The 24,469-nt window shown below is 41.6% G+C and overlaps 1 protein-coding gene across 3 annotated transcripts in view; it reads left to right on the forward strand.

Annotated features, from left to right (window-relative positions):
* The window catches only part of Sema1a (semaphorin 1a), a 94,367-nt gene that overhangs the window by 37,036 nt on the left and 32,862 nt on the right, over window positions 1-24,469 (forward strand). For all 3 annotated transcript variants that reach the window (XM_071688954.1, XM_071688935.1, XM_071688945.1), the window contains exons 3-6: window positions 13,895-14,065; window positions 16,564-16,651; window positions 23,198-23,302; window positions 23,423-23,511. In XM_071688954.1, the coding sequence (XP_071545055.1) occupies window positions 13,895-14,065; window positions 16,564-16,651; window positions 23,198-23,302; window positions 23,423-23,511 (453 nt within the window). The remainder of the gene's footprint in view (window positions 1-13,894; window positions 14,066-16,563; window positions 16,652-23,197; window positions 23,303-23,422; window positions 23,512-24,469) is intronic.

A 24,469-nucleotide genomic window follows, 5' to 3' on the forward strand; every position in this document is an offset into this window, starting at 1 on the left:
TTGCCGTGGCTTCTTGCTATACTTTAGTGTTGCATCTGTTGCAGATCTGTTCCTTGATCAGTCTCGTCCAGCTGATTTCGAAACTTGAAGACGACTGTTGTCAGATCTCCCATTCTCTCTCTCTCTCTCTCTCTCTCTCTCTCTCTCTCTCTCTCTCTCTCTCTCTCGCTCTCGCTCTCTCTCATGGTGGACAGCTTTGTTGCCCGCAGCCTCTTATTGTAGTTCATTTCTCTTAATTCAGGTATTTATCTTCGTTGCTCTTCTCTGTACCCTTTCCTCTCGATCTTTTGTGCTTGCTTCTTTAGGTGGGGTGACCAGGCTCGTGAGGCATAGTCGTATGTCATGAATGATTTTACGAACATGTACTTGACCCTATATATCTTTCATACTATTCGCCATTTCCCGCGTTAGCGAGGTAGCGTTAAGATCAGAGGACTGGGCCTTTGAAGGAATATCCTCATTTGGCCCCCTTCTCTGTTCCTTCTTTTGGAAAATAAAAAAAAAAAAAAAAACGAGAGGGGAGGATTTCCAGCCACGCGCTCCCTTCCCCTTTAGTCGCCTTCTACGACACGCAGGGAATACGTGGGAAGTACTCTTTCTCCCCTATCCCCAGGGATATATATATATATATATATATATATATATATATATATATATATATATATATATATATATATATATGCATGCAATTTTTATTATACAAGCAGACAGTTTGTCTCTTTCACAATCCTCGTAAATGTGTAGCTTTGCCATCGTCATCGGCTGATCTAGCATGCCCTCTGTGTTCATCCTGTGAGCGGTAGTACTAGAGGATTATAAAGGTCAAAAAAAAAAACAGGGTCTGTCAGGCCCCGTAGGTAGATAGGTGTGACAGACTTGGTTCTGCACATACTGTCTTTATATATATACTGGGGACTCGTTTGCCTGATGTGGAGGAAAGTGGATGCAGTCTCAATATTCCCGGTCTGTTTCCATGGAGAATTAGGTGCACTGCCATTTCTCGTAAGATTACTTTTACATCTGTCTCAATCATGTCGACCTGACGTTTATTCTGTTCATTGAACTCATTCTCTGCTACTCTTAAGTTCCCCAGTATTTTTTCGTTTTTCTTAAGAGTGAATCTTTCCCGAGTAACTCACCATATTGTATTCATTGTGAGTATACAGTCTATTCCTGTGAGTGACTTTCATTTATTAAAGGTTAATGGACTATTTAGGGTAACTTTCGTCTGTGCTTGAGCCAGCCAGGCTGTAGGGGACTATGTGAGCTTCCAATAGATTTATGGTCGACCAGCGACCCCATTCCAGAGGCTTGGGCTCAGCCCGGCCTGTAGGGGATGAAGACGACCTCCGAAGATTCCAGTAGGTATTCACCTGGTAAGTTCCCATCTATCCAGGTGGGTTTCCCCTGAAGAACATTATCCTGCACCACTGTCCTCGTGCCCTTTGTATTGCCTACTGCTGTCACTCTTATCTACATGATCTCTTCCTCTTTTCAATACATGCTTGCATGCTGTCATACTTCTCTTACACACTTCCTCATTCTGTCCATAGTTTAGTGCTTGCTGACACACCCTCCAACCCGCGCATTCTCTCACTTTATCCACACTTTACGTATTATCTGACTCTCCCCTCACTCTGTGGTATTTTCGTCCGTGCTGACAGCCTCCCTCCTACACACTCCTTCGCCCTGGATATTTATACATGTGGGCACCCATCCTCAGTGAGTGCCTCCTCATCCACTCTGTCCATGCTGACAATCTCTCACTGTTTCTGTCCATATTTTCGTGCGTGGCGACACCCCTCTCGCCACTCGCTCCTCATTCCTTCTCCCCAGCACTCCCTGGTTCCCTCTCACTCACCCCGCCACACACATACTATCCTTCATTCTCCTCCCGCATCTCACTCTGGCTTGTGCACTTCCTCCATGCATCGTCCTGGCTGGTCCCATCCTTTCCAGTTGAACGTAGCTTCTCATAACTGATTTTAGCTTTTAGACCTCCTTCCTCTCCTCTTGCCTCCTAGATCCTCATTTCTCATGGTTTCCTCCCTTCGCCTCACAACCAAAGAGTAGAAAAAGTCACATACACTTCCACACCAACAACTCGTACTCTCTTACTCTGTCTGTTGCTCTACACTCCCGTCTCGTTCCCATGTATCATAAGATAATGCAGACCAAAGCACTTTAAAGCTGGGTCGCCAGCGCTTGCAGACTCGCATTCGGACCACCTCTTGCAACTTTACGTAAAGCCTCAAGCAGCTGGCCTCTCCTTTTTCACAGTTCGTCAGAAATAGCCATTTTAAAGCAGTGTTTCTTGGACTGAGGATTGGTCATGCTGTGTTGACCCATGGTCACTTAATGGACAATAGGCACACCTGCAGTTGTATTGATAACCTGGATTATGTACTTGCGGAATGCCCCCCAAAATTTTTAGAAGTCTCAGAGTCAAAAGATGAATTGTTTAGGAGTTAAAGTACTGGAGAAAGTTTAGGCAGTACTGTCATTATAAATAGGCTGAAAAGAATTTTTTAAGGAAGCCAAAATATATGATTTTTTGTAGACAGGAATGGTTCTTATCTTCTTTTTTTATCTTGCTAAAAAAATAAAGCGCTGAATAACCATTTGGTTCTAGTGCTTCACAAGTTCCACAATATCAAATCAAATTCTCTGTCAACACTGTCACCAGTGTTGCGTTGTCCAGTTCACCATCTTGAGTGAAGGTATTCTCCAAACATATGAATCCCCTTTCCTCTTCAGTCTCTTTGTGGTGCATTTGACAGGTCACTACGAAGTGTACCTGACCAATCAGGTTGTGAGGAGGGCTATTTAATCCTGAGGGCAGCAGCTTCCAACAGTTTGGTCGACCAGTGACTCATTCCAGCAGCCTGGGCCCAGCTCGGGCTGTCCGGGTGGGTGAAGACCCTCAAAGACTCAAACAGGTATCCACGAGATACCCAGGTCTTCTTTCTTAGCTGCTAAAATTTTGGTGGTGTTAACATTCACTTTGTCCTTCCTCTTGTTACTCTTCCAGACGCCTTCACAGTGTCTCACAACTCTCTTCTCGTCTTGTTTATTAGAAGTGCATCATCTGCAAACTGTAGCTTGTGGACCTTCTGTCTCCGACATTCTCCTGGACCTTTGGTGACTTCCATGATCCTTTTTTGGAATCTATTCACACCGACACCGAAATATCTCAAGTCCATGAACATATCCCCTGTTGTAAAACAACACAAGCCCAAACTACACACGTGTTTCTTTCGTTCCTCGACATTCACCACCCATTCGGTTTTTCTTTCGCCTCCACAAACTCTTTGTTTCTCTAGCGTGGTCTCTCTTCTCATGGTTAAGTGGTGGGAATATCGGATCCACACACCCACACTTCCTCCAGAATCCCTCTACCTCTGGACGTACTCATGGTTGTATATCGTATTCATCCAACAAGACTCCGCTGAGGATGCAACAGAGGTGATTGTTGTGGGTATATATATATATATATATATATATATATATATATATATATATATATATATATATATATATATCACATATATCACCCCTTTCCCTTCTTTCATTAAGACTTTCTCTTCATCCAGTCTTTGGTTCTTGTACCATTCTTCTTCTGAGACCTCTCGGTGGAAGGGACCTGACAAATCTGACCTAGAAAAAGTTCCACCCTCCCGCGACTCCCATTTTAAACTTTCATTTCTCCGTCCGAAATCATTGTAATTTTTGGAGGAGATTTCGTGGGGCCAAGCGGTCTTATCTGTCCAGTGGAGGTGTGACCACCTCCACTCCTCTTCTAACAATGGTAGATCTTTTCGTTACTGAGGCCAGGGTATCTCCTAGCGATTCCTGTCTCGTTCCAACGACATTGTAGCTCTCTCCCAGACGGAGCAGTTCTTTGTTGACACTATACATTATATCCCCGCCTCCCTGACGCACCTCTCAGTAGTCCAACGCCTCCCCCTCATAATCTCCCTCTCTCTCTCTCTCTCTCTCTCTCTCTCTCTCTCTCTCTCTCTCTCTCTCTCTCTCTCTCTCTCTCTCTCTCAGTACCCATCCGAAAGCACTTTACGTCCGTAGACGCAAGTAAGACCTGTTCGGACCAGATGGCACTCCGTCTTGAAGTGTTTTGCTGGAATTTGTTCCCAAACTTTGCACACGTCCTTGCTCGTCTTTTCCGCTACTTAGCCAGAGGGTTTTCCATCATCCTGGAAACGCTCATTGGTACAACCTTTTCCAGAGAAGATGGGACGGTTCGAACCTTTCCAGATACTATTGTTCTGACCTCTTCCGTTTCTAAAATCTTCAATTCTTCTCGTCTCCCAAACGTGTAATTAGCATCCTGAATGGAAATCTTCTTTCTCTTGATCGTCAGTGTGGCTTTTCGCAGAGCCAAACTTTTAGTTATTTCTGTGTGAGAGGCTTGAGGGGGGGAACAGTGGGTTGTAGCTGAATTATATCGAATGCTTTCGACAAGGTGTGTCATTGGGATCTAATCTCCAAACGCCTGTCGTCTGGATTTCATTCGTCACTTTCGTCACTCACAATCGTCTTCTTTCTGCTCTTTTGTCCTGTTTCTACGATTCTATTGAGTTGATCGTAACAGAAGAGCCTCCTTATGGACGTTTCAGGTCTTCTGTTATCTGTCCTTGCCATGTCCTATCCCTGTTGCCCGTCATGTCATTGAAATGGTTGCGGATGGATCCGTCTCTCCCGCAGTCCACATCAACAGCGGTGTGTGTCTCAGGGCTCCTGTCGTGTCTCCTACTCTCATTTTCATTTTTTTTTGTAGTTTTATGATTTCCTTCGACAAATGAGTATATTACTCATAAGCTGACGGTGCGACACACTAGCCCTCCATTTTCTTGCTGATCTTTCTGCATTTTCTCTCGCTTCATTTACGTCTCGTCGCTTCACGTCTGCTTCCAGAGAAATTCAGATTGGGACTGGATTTTCTAACGGGATAGTCGCAATTGAAGTAGGTCTAATGCCTCCGAAATCTGATTTCTTCCTATTTTCTTTACCTAAAAGCACTCACAGCTTTTCTCTCTTCCTCTCTCACGGCTCTGTGACCCCATCACTCAACACTGTAAACATACTGGGTAGCATCGTGACGTCTATACTGCCGGCTTTAAAAAAAAAAAAAAAAGTTCAGTAGAGAAGCAGTTACGTTCTGCCACTTCAAGAAACTCTGAATTCTGTTTAGATGCCGATTATTTGTGTTTTAATTCTCTTTTGAGCATTTGATTCGATTATACCAAGAACTGCTACATCCTGATAGGGAGGCTGTGGCTCTACGTACCTAAAAGCGCCCATAAGAGGATCCGATTCAAACCTTTTGGTATTATCTCTTGCGTTTAGTACTGGTGGAGATCCCCATTACTTATACGCTGGCGCCATCTACAGAGCTTGGTATGAAACTGTGGTCTGGTGTTCGAGTCAGTACTGAGTTCTGTTATATGGTTCCTTGTAGAACGGAGCTTCTTTTTATCGTAGACATAAATCAAGTCTAATGGCTGGCTACTGATGGATGATGATGATGATGCCTCGTAGTGGAGAGTTTCAACTGCCTCGCTCAGAATGTTTCAACTGCCTCATCTGCCTCGCTCTGAGGAAGTGAAAATATGAAGGGAAAAAAAAAAGATTAATGGGGAATACTGGGCAGAAACGGACGCCATTTCATGGAGGAGAGAAATTAGAAAGAACATGGGAGTGATATTATCTGATGACCTGACCTTCAACAGACACAAGCAGAACATCCAGGGATGCCACAGGTCATGGGTACACCAGCAAGGGACCGTCCAGGGATGCCAAAGGTTCCATCAGCAGAGCGTATACAGAAACTGGAGGTTTATATTCGAATTGTTGACTTGTGACTTTACACAGAATACCAGTTGTAAGATTAGCGTGTCGTCCTCCCCGCTTTCTTCTGCCCCTTCGCCTCGCCCACTTCCTTCTACTCCTTCGTCTCTCCCACTTCCTTCTGCCCTTTCTTCCCTAATTCCTTCCGTCTTTTCGTCTCTCCCACTTCCTTCTGCCCTTTCTCCTACAAGTGGAAATGGAAAGAGAAAGCCAGGTTTCTCAGCAAGGAGCATCGACAACAAAACACTGTGGAAAGAATTCTGACAACATTTAATACTCAAGTGAGACCACAACATGAATATACAGCCCAGTTCTGGTGCCCGACCTGGAAATAAAGGATGAAGAGGAACTGGAACATGGAGAAAGGCTGATTTCCAGCTCTGAGAAATATGACAATTGAAGAGGAACTAAGACGATCAAGACTCTTTTGTGCTAAGAAATGTAGACTTCGCAGTGACCCAGTACAGATTTGCTAAATTCTTAATGAATTCGACGTCGTTTATCACAAAAGATATTTTTGAAACGCAAGAAAATGAAGTTGTCATTAGCGAATGGGATGAAATTTAAAAAGACGTAAGTCTGACGCATGAAATACTTTTTTTTTTTTTTTCAAAATAGATTTGTGCTCACCTCTGGAACAAGTCACCATCAAACGTTGTCAGTGCAAAAGGAATACCTCAGCCTCGACAGTGTTCTGTCGGTTCAGACATTTCCTGAGTGAACGCCAAGGAGAGAAGGATATACAGCAGTGCTACCTTTTTTCTTTTTTTCATCATTCCAGAACGTAAGAATGTATTGCAGTGCACCAGAGGGTGGGGAAAGTGTAACGAGATTTTACCTTACGATTTTCCATTTTGTTCTATCCTGTTCAACTCCATGTAAGCTTACTCAACTAATGCATAGTATTTCTTCAGTTCTCTCTCCCCGCGGATATTGTTGCCAGAGCGGAGTAGAGGATGGGGAGAGAGAGAGAGAGAGAGAGAGAGAGAGAGAGAGAGAGAGAGAGAGAGAGAGAGAGAGAGACTTCTTACTGTTCTGTCCTTCCTTCATCCAGTTAAGATAGAAATAAACTTATGGTCGAAATAAATTACCTGGGTATGGGCCAGCGGGCCCTATGTTTTCTGGCTTTCCCTTGTACTCCTTACTCTTCACCACTTTCTTCTACTTCCTCCTCTTTCCCACTTCCTCGAAGCCCCTTCCTTCTTTCCAGCTACGTCTAACCCCTCCTTTCTTCCTCCCTGTACCTCCTTCTTTTCCCCACTTACCTCTTCTAGCCCTTCCTCCTCCTCCCCTTCCACTGGCAGGGGTTCCTCTTCCATCCTGTGAACTTGCCAGATGACAAATGTTCAGTTATTGTGATGGCAAAACTGTTCTTTTAAAAGCTTTTAGATTTCGTCTTTTTTTATTTGACGATTCGATGACTTTTTTTCATTCCTGTATCTGAATTTTTAAGCCCACTCTTTTTTAACTGGGTTTATTTGTTTTAGGTTTTTTTACCATCGGTTGAGGATGAATATATTTTAAACTTTTGATTTTATCTTTTGAACCTTTATCTGTTGAACATTTAAGTTTATCTTTTGAACTTTTAAGTTTACCTCTTGAACTTTTAAGTTTATCTCTTGAACTTTTAAGTTTATCTTTTGAACTTTTAAGTTTATCTCTTGAACTTTTAAGTTTTTTTCCTTTTTAGTCTTGTAAGTACAACTTGTGTAGATTGTGGCAGGTCTGACGGAGTGCACCACTGAATTGTTACGAACATAATGAAGTACATCACAGGCGCCACATACGCTCGGTGAGAGAGAGGACATCATATTATAGAGGTATAACCACTGCACTGTACACTGATAGCCTCTCATACACTGGACATGTTCGCTTTTGGTTTCCCAACCAGATGTAGTATTAGAATCTACGTTGAAAAGTTTCGTGTCGCGTAGCCGTGGTGGCCAAGATTACCTTATGTTTTACCCTGGTCGTACGTCTGTTTTTGGAGGTTCGTCTCTACCTCCAGATCTTGGTCAATTCCCTTCTGATCAGTATATTTAAGGCGTGGTCCCGCAGGCCTGTTTACCCTCCACAACTTGCCTAATGAGATACCCTTTGGAGATATTTATCCCCTGAGTTTCTGGGGTTTGTTTGTGTTTTTCGTACCGTTGTTTTGTTCGTAATGTTTGCCCATAGCAAGGGGTATTCGATACAGAATTTGGTGTTGAAGGACAGCACAGACTTTGACAGATGCGAGTGCAAATAAACCTTCGGACTTGATTTGACCTCAAAGATGGACGATAAATGGCTTACTGCTCTATAATGAGATATACATAACCTGTAAACTTGATGTTCTACTAGCAATAGATGGTTAGAATCGGCACGCGTAACAAAGGATCACTCAGAGCGCTGGCGTCACAGGGGCTCTCAGGGGAGAAGCCATTACAGGCAATTAGTCGCCATCATATACCCATCGTTATCAAAGGACAGAACGACTCATTGAAGCGATCGTTCAACAAAGAAGACATTCCATTTATCAAGTCGGGCTCGCTCTTGTTCAGTTCAACGCACGGAAAAGGACGCAGAACGTAAGGAAAAAAAGAATATAATATAAAAACAGTAACAATGTCTGCCGCCGTAACGTCTATACGAGACTAAAGAATCTTTTGACATCTCTTCAGTGAACAGCCCATGTTGCAGGCAATGTATGAAACAGTTTCGATGACGAATATTTTAAGTGTTTTACGGCAAGAAATGTTGCATCCCAGGGGTGTGCAGACACTTCTTCCCATTCTCATGTCTAACGTAGGTCCAGATACAAACCATTCTTTCATATTATAATGTGTAAATAAGAGAATGAATTTGAGAATCTCCTCTGCAGAAGACAGTCGAGTCGTGTGGGACTAGTTATTCCGTGTTTAAAGGAGGAAAGTTTTAACTTTGTAATGGGAGAAATTAAAATTTGTACGGAAATTCGGAATGCAAGGCATTAAGCAAAGGTCAGTATGTTACAGAACAGAATAAAAGATGTAGAAGTGGTTGTATGATGACGTAAAGCGGGCAAAACAAAGTATCCGTTGCTTTTTCCATAATTGGTCAGCTAGAAGGAATTAAGATTATAGAAATTCGGAAGAGAAGATCAATAGAAGATCAGAGTGAACGATGTAGAAATGGTTGTGCGATAAACTAAAGCGATCAAGACAAAGCATTCGTTGCTCTTTTTCAAAAATGGTTCGCGGGATTCCGTCCGCTCGCACTCGGACCGAAATATACTTAGGCTTTCCCCGTTAGAATGTTGTGGCGGTAACACTTGAGTTTTATGGTAGGCGATATTAAGTTGATTAATATACAAAGGATATGACAGGCCTAGTCCCTAGTCTGGCAGGCCACAGAATACCAGAGTTGAGAAAACAAAGGTACCACATATACAATATCGCCGCACCCTGGCTAGCATCGTCAGGAGCACGAGTGCTGCTCAGGGGAGAGGCAGTGGTGATGAAAAGTAGTATGAGTCGAGAGAAGTTGTTTATCGATATTAGAATGAAGGAAAGTGTGAGTGAAGGAATTGAAAGGAAGTTGGATAGCGTGTCGTTGTGAGGCTGGATGTCAGTGTGAGAGGTAGATTAAGTTGCATGACATTCTAAGGGAGGTTTTGTGAGAGGACTGTGTTAAGGGGAGCTGTATGTTAAGGAGAGAGTGAAGGATACTAAGGATGGTGGACAGTGTTAGTGAGTATCGTGATGGAGCCATGCAGGAAGTTGGTCTTGGAGAGCATTGTGAGAGGCAGTGTCGTTTATTCAAAACGCACGGGTTAATGGTGTAATTTTTGTGTTATGTAACGGTTTGAGGAAGGAGCAAGTGTTGTCAGTTTAAAGGAAATGTTGATGGTGAGAGGCATAGTGAGAGAAATGGTGAGGATGGAGGACATTGTTGGTGGAAAACCGTATTGGTATTGGGAGACATTGTTAGGGGAATGGTGGTGATGGTGACATTGTTAAGGAAGTGCTTGTTGGCGATGGAAGATAAAGATCAGTGTTGGAGGACGTTGTGAGGTTAGTGGTGGTGGTTGTGGGGAAGAGGCTCCTCCCGAGGAGGGAAGGCAAGAGGCAAATGCCAATTTTCTCCTGTCATGGCCGATCCCTCCTGATTGGTCCATTGTCCCGACGACTTTCTTATTTTTGTCCGCACTTTTTTTTTTTTTTTTTGTGCGCGGACGCTGCGTTCGGTTGGCATCACCCCAACTCTCTTGTCCTCAACGGTGCTCCGGAATTACGCCTTAGTACCTGTGTTAGTGTGAAATGAAACCGTTATTTCGTTTCAGTTTAACGCTAGTTTTTGTATGCTGTGACTTTTGGATTGATTTACTTTTTTTAACCTCCGAATTAACGTTTTGTTTTTAACTCTCTGGCGTCGACTGGCTTGTTTTTAGAAGCATCAGGTGACTTAACGATGGTATTGTTCCTTGGGGCTAGGCTATGCTGCTGCTGCTGCTCCTTCCCCCACAGATGTCATTATTCTCCGATGCTGCATCAATTGAGCTTTGCTGATTCCACCACTTATCCTAAGGCGTCAGTAACATTCTCTTGCAACAGCTGAATAAAAGTACTGCACTTAGAAGGGTTTCCCCATTGTATAGCAGACATCTCTGATTACAACCTCCCATTTTATCCCCTTAGGGCGAAAAAGTGAAATTGCTGATTTCGCCTCCATGGCTTTTTATTTTTTTTTTTTTTTTTTAGCATCCACGCTTGTGGATGCTAAAACCTCAGGTTGTGGTCAGAGTACAGAGCGTTTGAGATGGTAATGTCACGTATTAAGTCCGGAAATAAAGTAGTTCTTTTGTGTTGTATCCTCTGTTTAGGTTTGTGATTTGCTGACAGGGAGAGAACTTGTCACAGGATCAAAATTATTCATTTCCACGCTGATTTTTTTTTTTTCCCCCGAGCTGCTTCTGGTGGAAATGTAAGCTACGATGTTGTTTCTTGTGTTTTGCCGTCGCAGTTGTTGATAGGTGGACGTCCCTAGAGAAATTTATTATTTGGACTGGATTTCAGGCAGAATTCTGTATATTTTTATTGTTTTGTAAATTTATGTGGCTTCGTATCTGGTGGGAATACTTGATGAATATACTTGGTGAAGTCTTCGGTGATCTTCACCATACAACCCGGGCTGGGCTTGCATAGGCTGTTGGATTGTGTCGTGTGTCTAAGCTGTTGGAAGCCGTATCCCCTCTCGCCATCCCATTAATGCTATATATATATATATATATATATATATATATATATATATATATATATATATATATATGTATATATATAATCGCCATTTCCGCATTAACGAGGTAACAAAGGAGAAAGAATACTTCCCATGTATTCCCTGTGTGTCGTAGAAGGCGACTGAAAGGGGAAGGAGCTGGGGGCTGGAGATGTTCCCCGTCTCGTTTTAAATTTTACAAAAGAAGGAACAGAAGGTGGCCAAGTGAGGATTTCCCTCACAGGCTCAGTCCTCTGTTCTTAGCGCTACCTCGCTACAGTGTTGATATTGCCCTTCAGTAAAGTGTAGTGCAGGCTGCTTCCACTACGTTTCTCCTTAGTTTGTCCAAGCCTTTGTGCCACCCATCTGAGGAGACGCCCCGCTTTTTCAACGTACACTGCTATTGCGTTGTTCATTTTGTGGTTATCAGGTCATTCCTGTGTTCTTTTATCATTGTATACACGCCTCTTTTTGTCTCTTCAACGTATGTCCTGTTACATCCTCTGTATGGAATTATGTACACCACACTTCTTATTTTGTATGCTTTGTTCTCTAGCCTATCACTGTCTCCTGTCTTGGTCCTGATCCTAATGTTATGTCCGTTGAGGCCCAGTTGAGAAATCTCCCAGATGGTACTTGCTCCCCTCGCGCTCTGAACCTCTATGTATTTTCTTTTCACTCCTCTTTTTGTCTTTACTCCTCTCCATGATTCTCTTCAGCTTCACTAACATGCCTCCTGGATATTAAAGTTTCCTGAAGCTTCAGTGTCCATTATCTGCTTGAGCTCCTCCTCCAAAAATTCCGGCCTGCATATTCTCAGTGCTCTTAGAAAGAGACTCAACACAGCGCTTTACTTGAACGTGCTGGCGTGAGCTAAAATGAAAAAAAAAAAAAAGTGGATACAGTCATCTCTGTTGATGTGCTTCTTATGTACTGAAATTTTGGCTTCGTCAGTCTCTCTCCGTTATCAATTTCCAGAAAAGTTAGTTTGTTGTCTTCTTTTTCTTCTACTGTGAGTCGAATGTCTTCATTGTAGTGTTGAGTCAGTGTAGAGTCCCTTTTATACGTTGTATACTGGGACCATGACCATCATATTCGTACATCTCATCTAGGTTTCCGTGTTGCCATTGATTTTCTTGAAGTGTTTGTTCTTCCTTCAACATCTCCATGAATAGACAGGCTAGAATGTCACTCATTGGTGAACCTATGGCTAGCTTGCTGTGCTACTGGTATTCGTTTCTCATAAATTCAAATGACATAGTCCCATCTCAGGAGGGAAAGGTCTTCAGCCCTTATATTATTGACCACCCTTTCCGCTGCCTGGATGGCACCCTCCTTAGGCAAATTGTTGAATAGCGACTTTCAAGACGAAACTTGCCCTCTTTTTGTTTGTTCCTTAATTTAGGCAGCCTTCTAACCAATCCTTGAGAGTTCTTCTGATATAATTCGCAGATTGCTTGTCAGCGTTGCCCTTAACTTTTCTTATTGTCGCCTCATCAGATGATAGGATGTACAGTATGTTTACATGGTCACTTTTGTCTATGATAATGATGCTTCTTCCCTTATACACTTGAAATATAAAGACGCTGTTGTCTTCATCCAATCATTTCAGAGCAGCAAGGTATCTTCTCAGGATGGCATTGTTAACTCATAGATTTTCTAGGAGAGTGATGGAGAAGTGGACGAGGGTTTTGAAAATAAGCATTATTCTTTCCCGCCTTGAAATTAAAGAAATACTTGTAAGAGTAAAGGATATGTGCAGAAACGTGAGCTAGCACATTTCATATGTCCGTGGTGTAATGCTGAAGTTGACATGTAAAGCCCCCTGAGGGATGGTGGGGCAGAGTGTGCATCACTATCTGAGGCTTCATTGAGTTACTACTTCACGCGTAAGCCAACAAGTAAGGCCATACCTAATCGCCATTCACATCTCGTTATATTGGCGTATTCCAAGCAAAGCCTGTGAAGCTTAGCATGGCTACAGTTCAAGCAAAGCCCGTGAAGCTTCGCTTGGCTTGCACTTCAAAGCCTGTGAAGCTTAGCAGGAATATTACGACTCCTGTCGACCTAGTAGGTCAGCTGCATACGACTGTCGTTGTTTGAGGGTTAATTGTTTGAGGAATATTGTTTTGTTAGTACCCGGCGAGTGTATACGTTGGTAATTATACATTTCTCGTTAAGCTTGCGACCCTTGTATGTTTTTTCCCTATTCTAATTTACCAAAACTCCCCACAAACGCTGTAGGGGGCTTAGCATAAAGATGTGTATCGTACTGGATTTTTTTTTTTTTATATATATATACAGTTGTACATTGTTTCGTGTGTTATGCAGATGTTATTTGTGGTATTTTAGAGTAAGATTAAAACAGCAAGGTAGCAAGACTTCCCTAAGGAATTGGGTTTCACAACCTTGTCTGTTGGCTTAAATGTTGGAGACCTCACTTTTGAAAAATCAATTTACATAAAAGGTGCAGTCGTATATGTACCAGATCCACTCATACTGAACCAGTAGAGAAAATAAATTTGTAAATCTATTGGACATTTCACGAATTGTATTGAGGGTAAATATGAATTATTCATTAGTAAATTGATGCTAGGGTTTTAGGTAAGGCTTATCTGTCATTGTGATGCGTGTCTCCGTTTCATTATGAGCAATCCATATAGATCTAATTGATATTAGAATTTTAGAATAGTGAACTTAGAATTGGAACTTTGGCATAGTGCATGAGTTATAGAATACCTTCTAATAATTCTTTGTTCATGTGTGTGTGTAACTTGTTCATGTTTCTTCGCAGAGGGTCGAGTGGCACCCCATCGCGGCCCAGATGAACTCATGCTACATGAAGGGAGGGTCAGAGGAGGTGTGCCAGAACTATGTGCGCATCCTCACTGAGAAGTCACCAGGCCACTACCTCATCTGCGGCACCAACGCCTATAACCCCCTCTGCAGGGATTTCAAGCTTGTGGTAAGCTGCTGTCTGTTGCTGGTTTCGGGCTCGTGCGATGCATTGCTCAGTAGTTGGACTCGAATATACGGTTGAAATTTTAAAAAGAAAATAAGGAATTAAGCTGATTATTTAAGTCACCTTGTTGTAGCTGTAGGCTAAAATCTGATTTTTATTCATCATTCAGATTGAAAGAAATTTACCTCTGCCATGATGTAAACATTACAATAACTTTCTGAAGAGCCGGTTGTGTAGTCCAAACACAATATTACCTTGAAATAAATGATTGGTAATACTATCGATACTGCAAGTTTTTTATCCAGTGAAATGGAAGTTATGGATAACTTTGATTACAGTGGATATGGTGTTTGTTTCTATGTATGTATATATATATATATATATATATATATATATATATATATATATATATATATATATATTTGTGTGTATATATATTTCTCTGTCCATACATGAATGTGTTTGTGATACATGCATGTGTGTGTGTTTCACTTACTGTATCCGACTGCATTGTATGGTTATTTGCGATAACTGTTTATGTGCTACGGTGAGAGTTTTACACACTTCTTGCTCCTTCCTTTAAACATTGTATCTATACCAAATCTTAAACACACACACACACACACACACACACATCAGTTTACACATACCCATTCCTCGACATCAAAGGGGAGGTTGAACAGCTTGACAGCTGGCTACCCTTTCCCGGCTTCGAACCTGGTCTTGTTAGATTGGTGGGTCGAATCATTAACTTCTTTGTTTATGTTTTGTTCATGTGTGCACATGTGTACTGTTGGTTTGTACTTACATATTTGTAATACATGGCGACGGAGTTTCATATTTATGTGCTGGCATATGTGTGTTTGCCACATCAGTGCGTATGATAACATGTTTTCATTTGCTTTTAATCACAAATTTGTGCAATACAGCCAGGAAGGTTAACCTTCGTTGGCTCATTGGGCCTCACTCTTGAGCTTTCTCTGCTATTGTAAAGCTTTTTAAACTGTACATACTATCAGTATTTATGATTTTATAGCTTTACTTATTCCATTCATCCATTGCTCAGATACGACTGTACAAGAATACTTCTTTACATCTTTTCTAGAAAGATTCTTGCTTAGCATCTTGTGATGGCCAGTAGGTGCTCAGTCTGTAACTTTTGAGGCACTGATCACTGTTGACATCATCAGTTTCCTTAAGAAACTTGAAAGTGACATCATCAATTTGCTTAAGAAACTTTAAAGTTTTTCACTCTAACTCGGCTCTTTTAACTGTGAGACAGTGTTTGTTGCCCTCTTTTGAACTTGTGATAAGCTTTTTGAACATTTCCTTTTCAACGCACTTACATGTTTCTTTAATATATGCAGTCAGACAGTTTGTCTCCTTTACAGTCTTCTTGAGGTGGAACTCTGGCAACATATTATGTAATTGCCTATTTGTAATCACCTTTTGTATTGTACAAAAAGTGAGTTCTACACTCCTGGGGTCCGATCCCTTGAAATTTCTTTGCTTTTATTTATCTTTTTTAAACTTTTGTATGCTGTCCACATTCACTTCTCATAACTCATTTCATTTCATTCATCCATTGCTCGTATACAATAAAATTACTTTCTTACATTCTTTCTGATAGAGTTCTTGCTTAATTTAATGTTATGACAAGGTTAACTCTCAGTTTTTCTCTGAAACAGATTCCTGCAGCTCATATACTACAAGATTATATTTATATTAAGACTTGCTTTTACTGTCTTTCCCTCGTTACTTTACATTTACTCATGTTGAATTTCATGAACAATTTATCATATCAGCTTTGGAGTTTGTGTAGGTTCTGTTGTAAATTGATGCAATCCTCTTCACTTTTCATTTCCCACATGACCTGTGCATTATCCACAAGCATATCTCATTAGAGATATCCATACCTTCTGATAAGCTATTTACTTAGATGAAGAAGAGTAGTTGTCCCAGGACAGAACCCTGTGGCTTGCTACTCGTAATTTTAGCTAGTTTTGGGAAGGATTCCTCGACATGCATTTATTGTTTCCTGCCCTCAAGATAATCATCTTTCCATCAAAAGTAGTCTCCCCCTTTTCCCTACCAGAAAATCTAGCTTTTTTACTGCCTTTCTATGTAGTACAGTGTCAAAACCTTTCTAGCACTCTAGATACAGACAAACCACCCAGCCCTCTCTTTAGACCAGAGCTCACTCTCTTGTAGTATTCTAAGAGGCTTGTTAGACATGACTCTCATTCCCTGAAACAGTGTTTTCTCTGTTTAAGGAAGTCTCAACTCTGCAAAAAGTTAACCATTTACTTTCTTGTGATTTTGCACTTTTTCTTATTTCTGTGTGCTTTGATGTTTAAACAAATTATTCAGTGACTCTTTAACTTAATCATGAATTTAGGGTTCTCTTGATGACTGCAGTATTATACTTACATGAGGATAATATTATCAAAAAAATTTGCCGTTAAAACCAGTTAACTCTTTTTTATTGGTGTGTTTCACAGAGTGGAGTGTTGGAGCGGGACCGAGAGTATGCAGGGCGAGGACTCTGCCCATTTGATCCCTCCCACAACAGCACGGCTGTATTTGCGGGTTAGTACTCTGTCAAATATGGTTTCTTGTCTACTTTTACACTGTTTCTTCACTGTTCTACTTTCCTTCCTCCTTTTATTGTTTGCAAAGCTCTTCATTTTCTCTGCTTTGGTCTTCCTCTCACATCACATCAGCCCCACAAATAGTGGTAGGTCAGTTCGCTTATGATGTGATTATCTGCAAGTTTCTCCATTAACACTGAGGTTGTTGGGTTTAGGATAAACAGTAAAAGTCCCTCTCCACACCCTTCACTCCCTTTGAAAACAGCAGCCTGTAGGAAAAAGATTGTATGAGAATTGTGCATTGCTGAGGTAAAGCAGGCAAATGATTATGCTCTACTACACCACACTCAAGCATTGCTTCAGTAAGTGATTCCTTTCATTTAGTCAGGAAAAAAAAGAAACCATAATAGTACAGTATATATTCATACCATTCGCCATTTCCCGCGATAGCGAGGTAGCGTTAAGAACAGAGGACTGGGCCTTTGAGGGAATATCCTCACCTGGCCCTCTTCTCTCTTCCTTCTTTTGGAAAAAAAAAAAAAAAAAAAAACGAGAGGGGAGGATTTATCATTATTATCATGCAATCCCAGGACTCTTTTTATGGGTTTCTGCACCACTGAGGCAAACTTTATGCAGGAGCAGGAAATCATGGACTCATAGAGGGCAAGAAGGTTCTCAGTGAGACTGTTTCACTCAATCCATTGATGATGGTTTACCCTTGCCAAGGCCTGTAGCCACTTTTAGGCAGATTCTGGTAACTCTTGTTAGAATAGGTGGAGTGTTTCAGATATCTGGGAGTGGACATGATTGTGAATGAAACCTTAGGAGTAGAGTTGACACATAGGTGAGTTGGGCGAAGGTTCTGGGTGCATTGTGAAATGGTTGAAAAAAGGTTATTGTCTATGAGGACAAAAATGAGTATGTTTGGTGGAAGGGATAGTATTCCCAATGGTGTTGTACAACTGTAGGGTATACGCCCTGTATGTCAAAAATTGGATGAGGCTGAATGTGTTGGAAATAGAATGCCTTCAGACATTATATGGTGTGAGGAGGGTTGAATAAGATATGATGGGGAAAGAAAGAGGTGTGGTAGTAAGAGAAGTAATTATGAGAAAGCTGAAAAGGATGTGGAGAAATTGTTCAGACATATGGGGAAGGTGAGTAAGTGGGTATATATGTTGGTAGTGGAGGGAACATAGAGAAACAGTGAAACCAAAGAAAGGGAGTTTAGAAAGCAAAGACTTAAGCCACATCATCTCAAATGATTTGGAGAAATGGAGGGCTATGACAAAGATTTCACTAAATTCCCTGAGAGGGGAGGACCAGAGTTAAATCACATAGGAGAGATCAACCGTAGACCCAGCACCACAAAATCCACATAGACAATCTGAAAGAAGAAAATAAGATTTTGTGTCTGAGAAAGTGAGAGTTTAGGAGAGTTTCAAAGACTTTAGAGATAGCAGAAATGAGGGCAATAGGGCAATAGTTTAAAGCATTAGAGCGGTCTCCTTTCATAACGATGGTCTGCACCAAGGTTTGTTTCCAAGCTGAAGGGAAATTCTGTGTTTTTAGACGAAGCAAAACGGATGAGCAAGGTTTGGTGCTAGCTCAGAGGCACAATCCCTTAGAACACAAGAAGGTATGCCATTTGAGCCATATACTTTGTTCACCTTGTCCACCTGAATCTGGTAGAGCATCTGGAGGACCTTGCATGAAGAGAATATAGGTGATGGCATAGATTCAGAGGTAAGTGACAGGAATGAAGGATTAGAATCTCAATCATCCAAAATTGAGTCAGCATAAAACAAGGTGCTAGAAAGAGTGTCTTTATCAGTTGGAAAAGAGGAGGAATGGTCAGATTGAGGAAGTTTTTGCTGCTGCTTTTGATTTAGGACCAAAAAGATTTGTCAGTAGAAGAACAACTTAAGTCACCTCACTTTCTTTTTATGAAAGGGCACTTGACTCTGAAAACCAGCTTTGCAATAATTTTTATGTCTCCATGTGAAACTTGTCTGAAATACACTGTGTACGAAAGGGGCTTGTGTACAAAGCATCATGCACTCACCGGTGGCTTTGCATTTGTTTAGGAAAGATAGTTGTTTGATCTACAATACATCAAAATCTATAAAAATGATGAGTCAGACCAGAAGGTTTGATGAGACTTCCTGGATGTATTCCAATTATACAGCTTGCAGACTCTCAGAGTTGTTGCTTTGTCATCATCACCATTACTGTTGTTAAAGGGATATGCACTGTAACTACCAGCCTCATCCTCATGCTTATTGTCTCTTTTATTTCTTTGTTGTCCTTTTGAGCAATGTTTTAGAACTTTCATGAATTACCTTATCATCTCACACTTGATATTTCTCCATATCATGAATATGTACAGTGGCCTTTTTCCCTTACATTACATAATTCCTTTTTTTTCTTTTTTTTTTTCTCTTTTTTTTTTGTCACTTTGGTATCAGTACCCACCATATCTGTCTTACTGTTAACATGCAGCAATTTGTAAACTTGAAAGATTCCCTCTTGTATTTCATACAATAGACATTTCAGAAAAATGAGTTCAGGATTAAGACTGCTTTATACTCGACAATAATACTTTCTACCTTACACATGTTTTGATTTGTTATTTCTGATAGTGCTAGTGCAGGTATCAGAGATGAGGAATAGCCCATGATCATAGAAATCCCAGTTTCATGGTACATTTAATACACCCTACCATCTTCCACAAACTGTCCCAGATGGATGAGTGATGCAACCACTGCTCAAACCAGGCAGGGGATTCTACATGCTAGGTGGTAAAAACATACAAACACAAAATATGGAAACACAATTGAACACATGTGCTCATGTAATGTGGTGTCAGCTGATATACAACTAATATTTCTTTCTTGTATCTCCCCTGATGACGTGATTGTTACATGAAAGTGCACTTGGGAACTTATCGTGTTTTATTTTCCCCGTGGACTCATTGGAATATACTTAATATATATATATATATATATATATATATATATATATATATATATATATATTTTTTTTTCTTTTTTTTTGCCGCTGTCTCCCGCGTTTGCGAGGTAGCGCAAGGAAACAGACGAAAGAAATGGCCCAACCCACCCCCATACACATGTATATACATACACGTCCACACACGCAAATATACATACCTATACATCTCAATGTACACATATATATATATATACACACACAGACACATACATATATACCCATGCACACAATTCACACTGTCTGCCTTTATTCATTCCCATCGCCACCTCGCCACACATGGAATACCATCCCCCTCCCCCCTCATGTGTGCGAGGTAGCGCTAGGAAAAGACAACAAAGGCCCCATTCGTTCACACTCAGTCTCTAGCTGTCATGCAATAATGCCCGAAACCACAGCTCCCTTTCCACATCCAGGCCCCACACAACTTTCCATGGTTTACCCCAGACGCTTCATATGCCCTGATTCAATCCACTGACAGCACGTCAGTGGATTATTCACTTTGCTTTGTCGCTGTCTCCCGCGGTAGCGAGGTAGCGCAAGGAAACAGACGAAAGAAATGGCCCAACCCACCCACATACACATGCAAATATACATACCTATACATCTCACCGTATACATATATACACACACACACACAGACACATACATATATACACATGTGCATGATTCATACTGGCTGCCTTTATGCATTCCCATCGCCACCCCACCACACAGGAAATAACAACCCCCTCCCCCCCCCATGTGTGGAAGGTAGCGCTAGGAAAGGACAACAAAGGCCACATTCGTTCACATTCAGTCTCTAACTGTCAAGTAATAATGCACCTGCAACCACAGCTCCCATTCCATATCCAGGCCCCACAGAACTTTCCACGGTTTACCCCAGACGCTTCACATGCCCTGGTTCAGTCCATTGACAGCACGTCGACCCCGGTATACCACATCGTTCCAACTCACTCTATTCCTTGCACACCTTTCACCCTCCTGCATGTTCAGGCCCCGATCACTCAAAATCTTCTTCACACCATCTTTCCACCTCCAATTTGGTCTCCCACTTCTCGTTCCCTCCATCTCTGACACATATATCCTCTTGGTCAATCTTTCCTCACTCATTCTCTCCATTTGACCAAACCATTTCAAAACACCCTTTTCTGCTCTCTCAACCACACTCTTTTTATTACCACACATCTCTCTTACCGTTATTACTTACTCGCTCAAACCATCTCACACCACATAATGTCCTCAGACATCTCATTTCCAGCACATCCATCCTCCTCCGCACAACTCTATCCATAGCCCATGCCTCGCAACCACATAAACATTGTTGGAACCACTATTCCTTCAAACATACCCATTTTTGCTTTCCGAGATAATGTTCTCGACTTCCACACATTCTTCAATGCTCCCAGAACCTTTGCCCCCTCCCCCACCCTATGATTCACTTCCGCTTCCATGATTCCATCCGCTGCAAAATCCACTCCCAGATATCTAAAATACTTCACTTCCTCTAGTTTTTCTCCATTCAAACTTACCTCCCAATTGACTTGTCCCTCAACCCTACTGTACCTAATGACCTTGCGCTCATTCACATTTACTCTCAGCTTTCTTCTTTCACACACTTTACCAAACTCAGTCACCAGCTTCTGCAGTTTCTCATACGAATCAACCACCAGCGCTGTATCATCAGCGAACAACAACTGACTCACTTCCCAAGCTCTCTCATCCACAACACACTGCATACCTGCCCCTCTTCCCAAAACTCTTGCTTTCACATCCCTAACAACCCCATCCATAAACAAATTAAAAAACCATGGAGACATCACACACCCCTGCCGCAAACCTACATTCACTGAGGACCAATCACTTTCCTCTCTTCCTATACGTACACATGCCTTACATCCTCAATAAAAACTTTTCACTGCTTCTAACAACTTGCCTCCCACATCATATATTCTTAATTCCTTCCACAGAGCATCTCTGTCAACTCTATCATGTGCCTTCTCCAGATCCATAATTGCTACATACAAATCCATTTGCTTTTCTAAGTATTTCTCATATACATTCTTCAAAGCGAACACCTGATCCACACATCCTCTACCACTTCTGAAACCACGCTGCTCTTCCCCAGTCTGATGCTCTGTACATGCCTTCACCCTCTCAATCAATACCCTCCCATATGATTTACCAGGAATACTCAACAAACTTATACCTCTGTAATTTGAGCACTCACTTTTATCCCCTTTGCCTTTGCACAATGGCACTATGCAAGCATTCTGCCAATCCTCAGGCACCTCACCATGAGACATACATACATACATTAAACAACCTTACCAACCAGTCAACAATACAGTCACCCCCTTTTTTAATAAATTCTACTGTAATACCATCCAAACCTGCTACCTTGCCGGCTTTCATCTTCCGCAAAGCTTTTACTGCCTCTTCTCTGTTTACCAAATCATTTTCCCTAACCCTCTCACTTTGCACACCACCTCCACCAAAACACCCTATATCTACCACTCTATCATCAAACATATTCAACAAACCTTCAAAATACTCACTCCATCTCCTTCTCACATCACCACTACTTGCTATCACCTCCCCATTAGCCCCCTTTACTGAAGTTCCCATTTGTTCCCTTGTCTTATGCACTTTATTTACCTCCTTCCAAAACATCTTTTTATTCTCCCTAGAATTTAATGATACTCTCTCACCCCAACTCTCATTTGCCCTCTTTTTCACCTCTTGCACCTTTCTCTTGACCTCCTGCCTCTTTCTTTTATACATCTCCCAGTTATTTGCATTATTTTCCTGCAAAAATCGTCCAAATGCCTCTCTCTTCTCTTTCACTAATAATCTAACTTCTTCCCACCACTCAACCCTTTCTATATATATATCTTTTTTCTTTTCTTTCAAACTATTCGCCATTCCCCGCGTTATCGAGGTAGCGATAAGGGATAAGGGAGAAAGAGTACTTCCCATGTATTCCCTGCATGTCGTAGAAGGCAACTAAAAGGGGAGGGAACAGGGGCTGGAAATCCTCCCTTCTCATTTTTTAATTTTCCAAAAGAGGAACAGAGAAGGGGGCCAAGTGAGGATATTCCCTCAAAGGCTCAGTCCTCTGTTCTTAACATTTCCTTGCTAACGTGGGAAATGGGAAATAGTATGAAAAAAATATATATTTATATATATATAATGTTATTTTTTATATTTATTATACTTAATCACTGTTTCTTGCGTCAGTGAGGTAGCCCCAGGAAACAGACGAAGAATGGCCCATCCTCTCATATACACATATATATACTAAATGCCCATACATGCACATATGCATACATGTATGTATACATATCAACATATACACATACACGGACTCATACATATGTACACATGTACATATTCATGCTTACTTGCCTTCATCCATTCCTGGTGCTACCCTGCCCTACAGGAAACAGCATCACTACCCCCAGCTTCAGCAAGGTAGCACCAGGAAAACAGACAAAAATTGTGTGATGATGATGTCTTGCTTCCCCTTATGCAGATGGTCAGCTGTACGTAGGTACTATCGCGGACTTTGCAGGACTGGAGCCTCTCATCTACCGCGAACCCTTGCGGACAGAGCAGTATGATCTCTCCACCTTAAATTGTAAGTGAGAGATAATCTTCTCTTCCTACCCTTTTTACATATGTTCTGAATGGTATATTTTTGCATAAACAATAGTGTACAGTATTGCATTGTTAGCACTGAAAGAACTTGTCTTTACAGCTCCCAACTTTGTGAGTTCTTTCGCTCTGGGAGATTTCGTTTACTTCTTCTTCCGGGAGATCGCCGTAGAATACCTAAACTGTGGCAAGGTAAGCCCATCTGCTGTGGAGTACCCCATTAATGGTAAGGTAAGTTTACTAGCTGTGAAGTGTCTTACCAGTATTATATTAATCCTACCCCATGTGGAATACCTCACCAGTGGCAAGACAATCCTGCCCAGCATGGAGTACTTCCGCAGTCGCAAGATTGCAAGGTAAGCCCATCCACCTTGGAGTAATTCACTACTAACTAGCAAGGTAAGCCCACTTCATAATTGGTAAAGTTAGCCCACCCAGTATAGAGTACCTCACAGGTGACAAGGTAAGCCTGTCTGGTATGGAGTACTTTAACTTTGACAAGGTAATCCCACCCACAGTGGAGTTGTTTGTGACTGATATGCCATCAACAAGCTGCTGGTCAGGAAATGGTAAGTGATGATATCAATAATAAATTATGATATTATTGATAAACATAAGTCTAATGTTACTGCAGATAACTCCTATCTGGTTAAATATTCTAATATCCTTTTACTGTTAAAAGAGTAATCACCAGGATATCACTCCCAGTCAATAACCATTTGAGAAAGCAAGAGAGAGTTCCCTGCGTGCTAAAATTAGGGGTTTGTACGTTTTCATGGAAGAACTTGTTTGTGCTCAGTGTTCATGCTCTTAGATGGCATGCACAGTTTACATTAGGAAGAACTGAGTGGTACAGTATGTGTTTTGCCATTATTATTTTGTAACCCTAGGACCCCTTTCAGTGGGCTCCTGCAACTTTGAGGTTGTGCTCCACATGTAAGCAGACATGGGGTGGGTTACTTTGGGGAGAGAAGGTCCTTGATGATGCTGTACTGCTTTCTGTCTGTAGATGATGATACAGCCTCATCAAAGGTGACTTTTCACTGATGGTGTTACCACTTGCAGGTGGAGTCGATTAACAGCTGTATACCGAGCATAGCTTACCTTCCTGCCCTAGGGTCCCTTTCTCTGAGGCTCCTGCAGTGCTCTG

The sequence above is a fragment of the Panulirus ornatus genome, chromosome 3 (assembly GCF_036320965.1).
Source record: "Panulirus ornatus isolate Po-2019 chromosome 3, ASM3632096v1, whole genome shotgun sequence".
Classification (NCBI taxonomy): domain Eukaryota; kingdom Metazoa; phylum Arthropoda; class Malacostraca; order Decapoda; family Palinuridae; genus Panulirus; species Panulirus ornatus.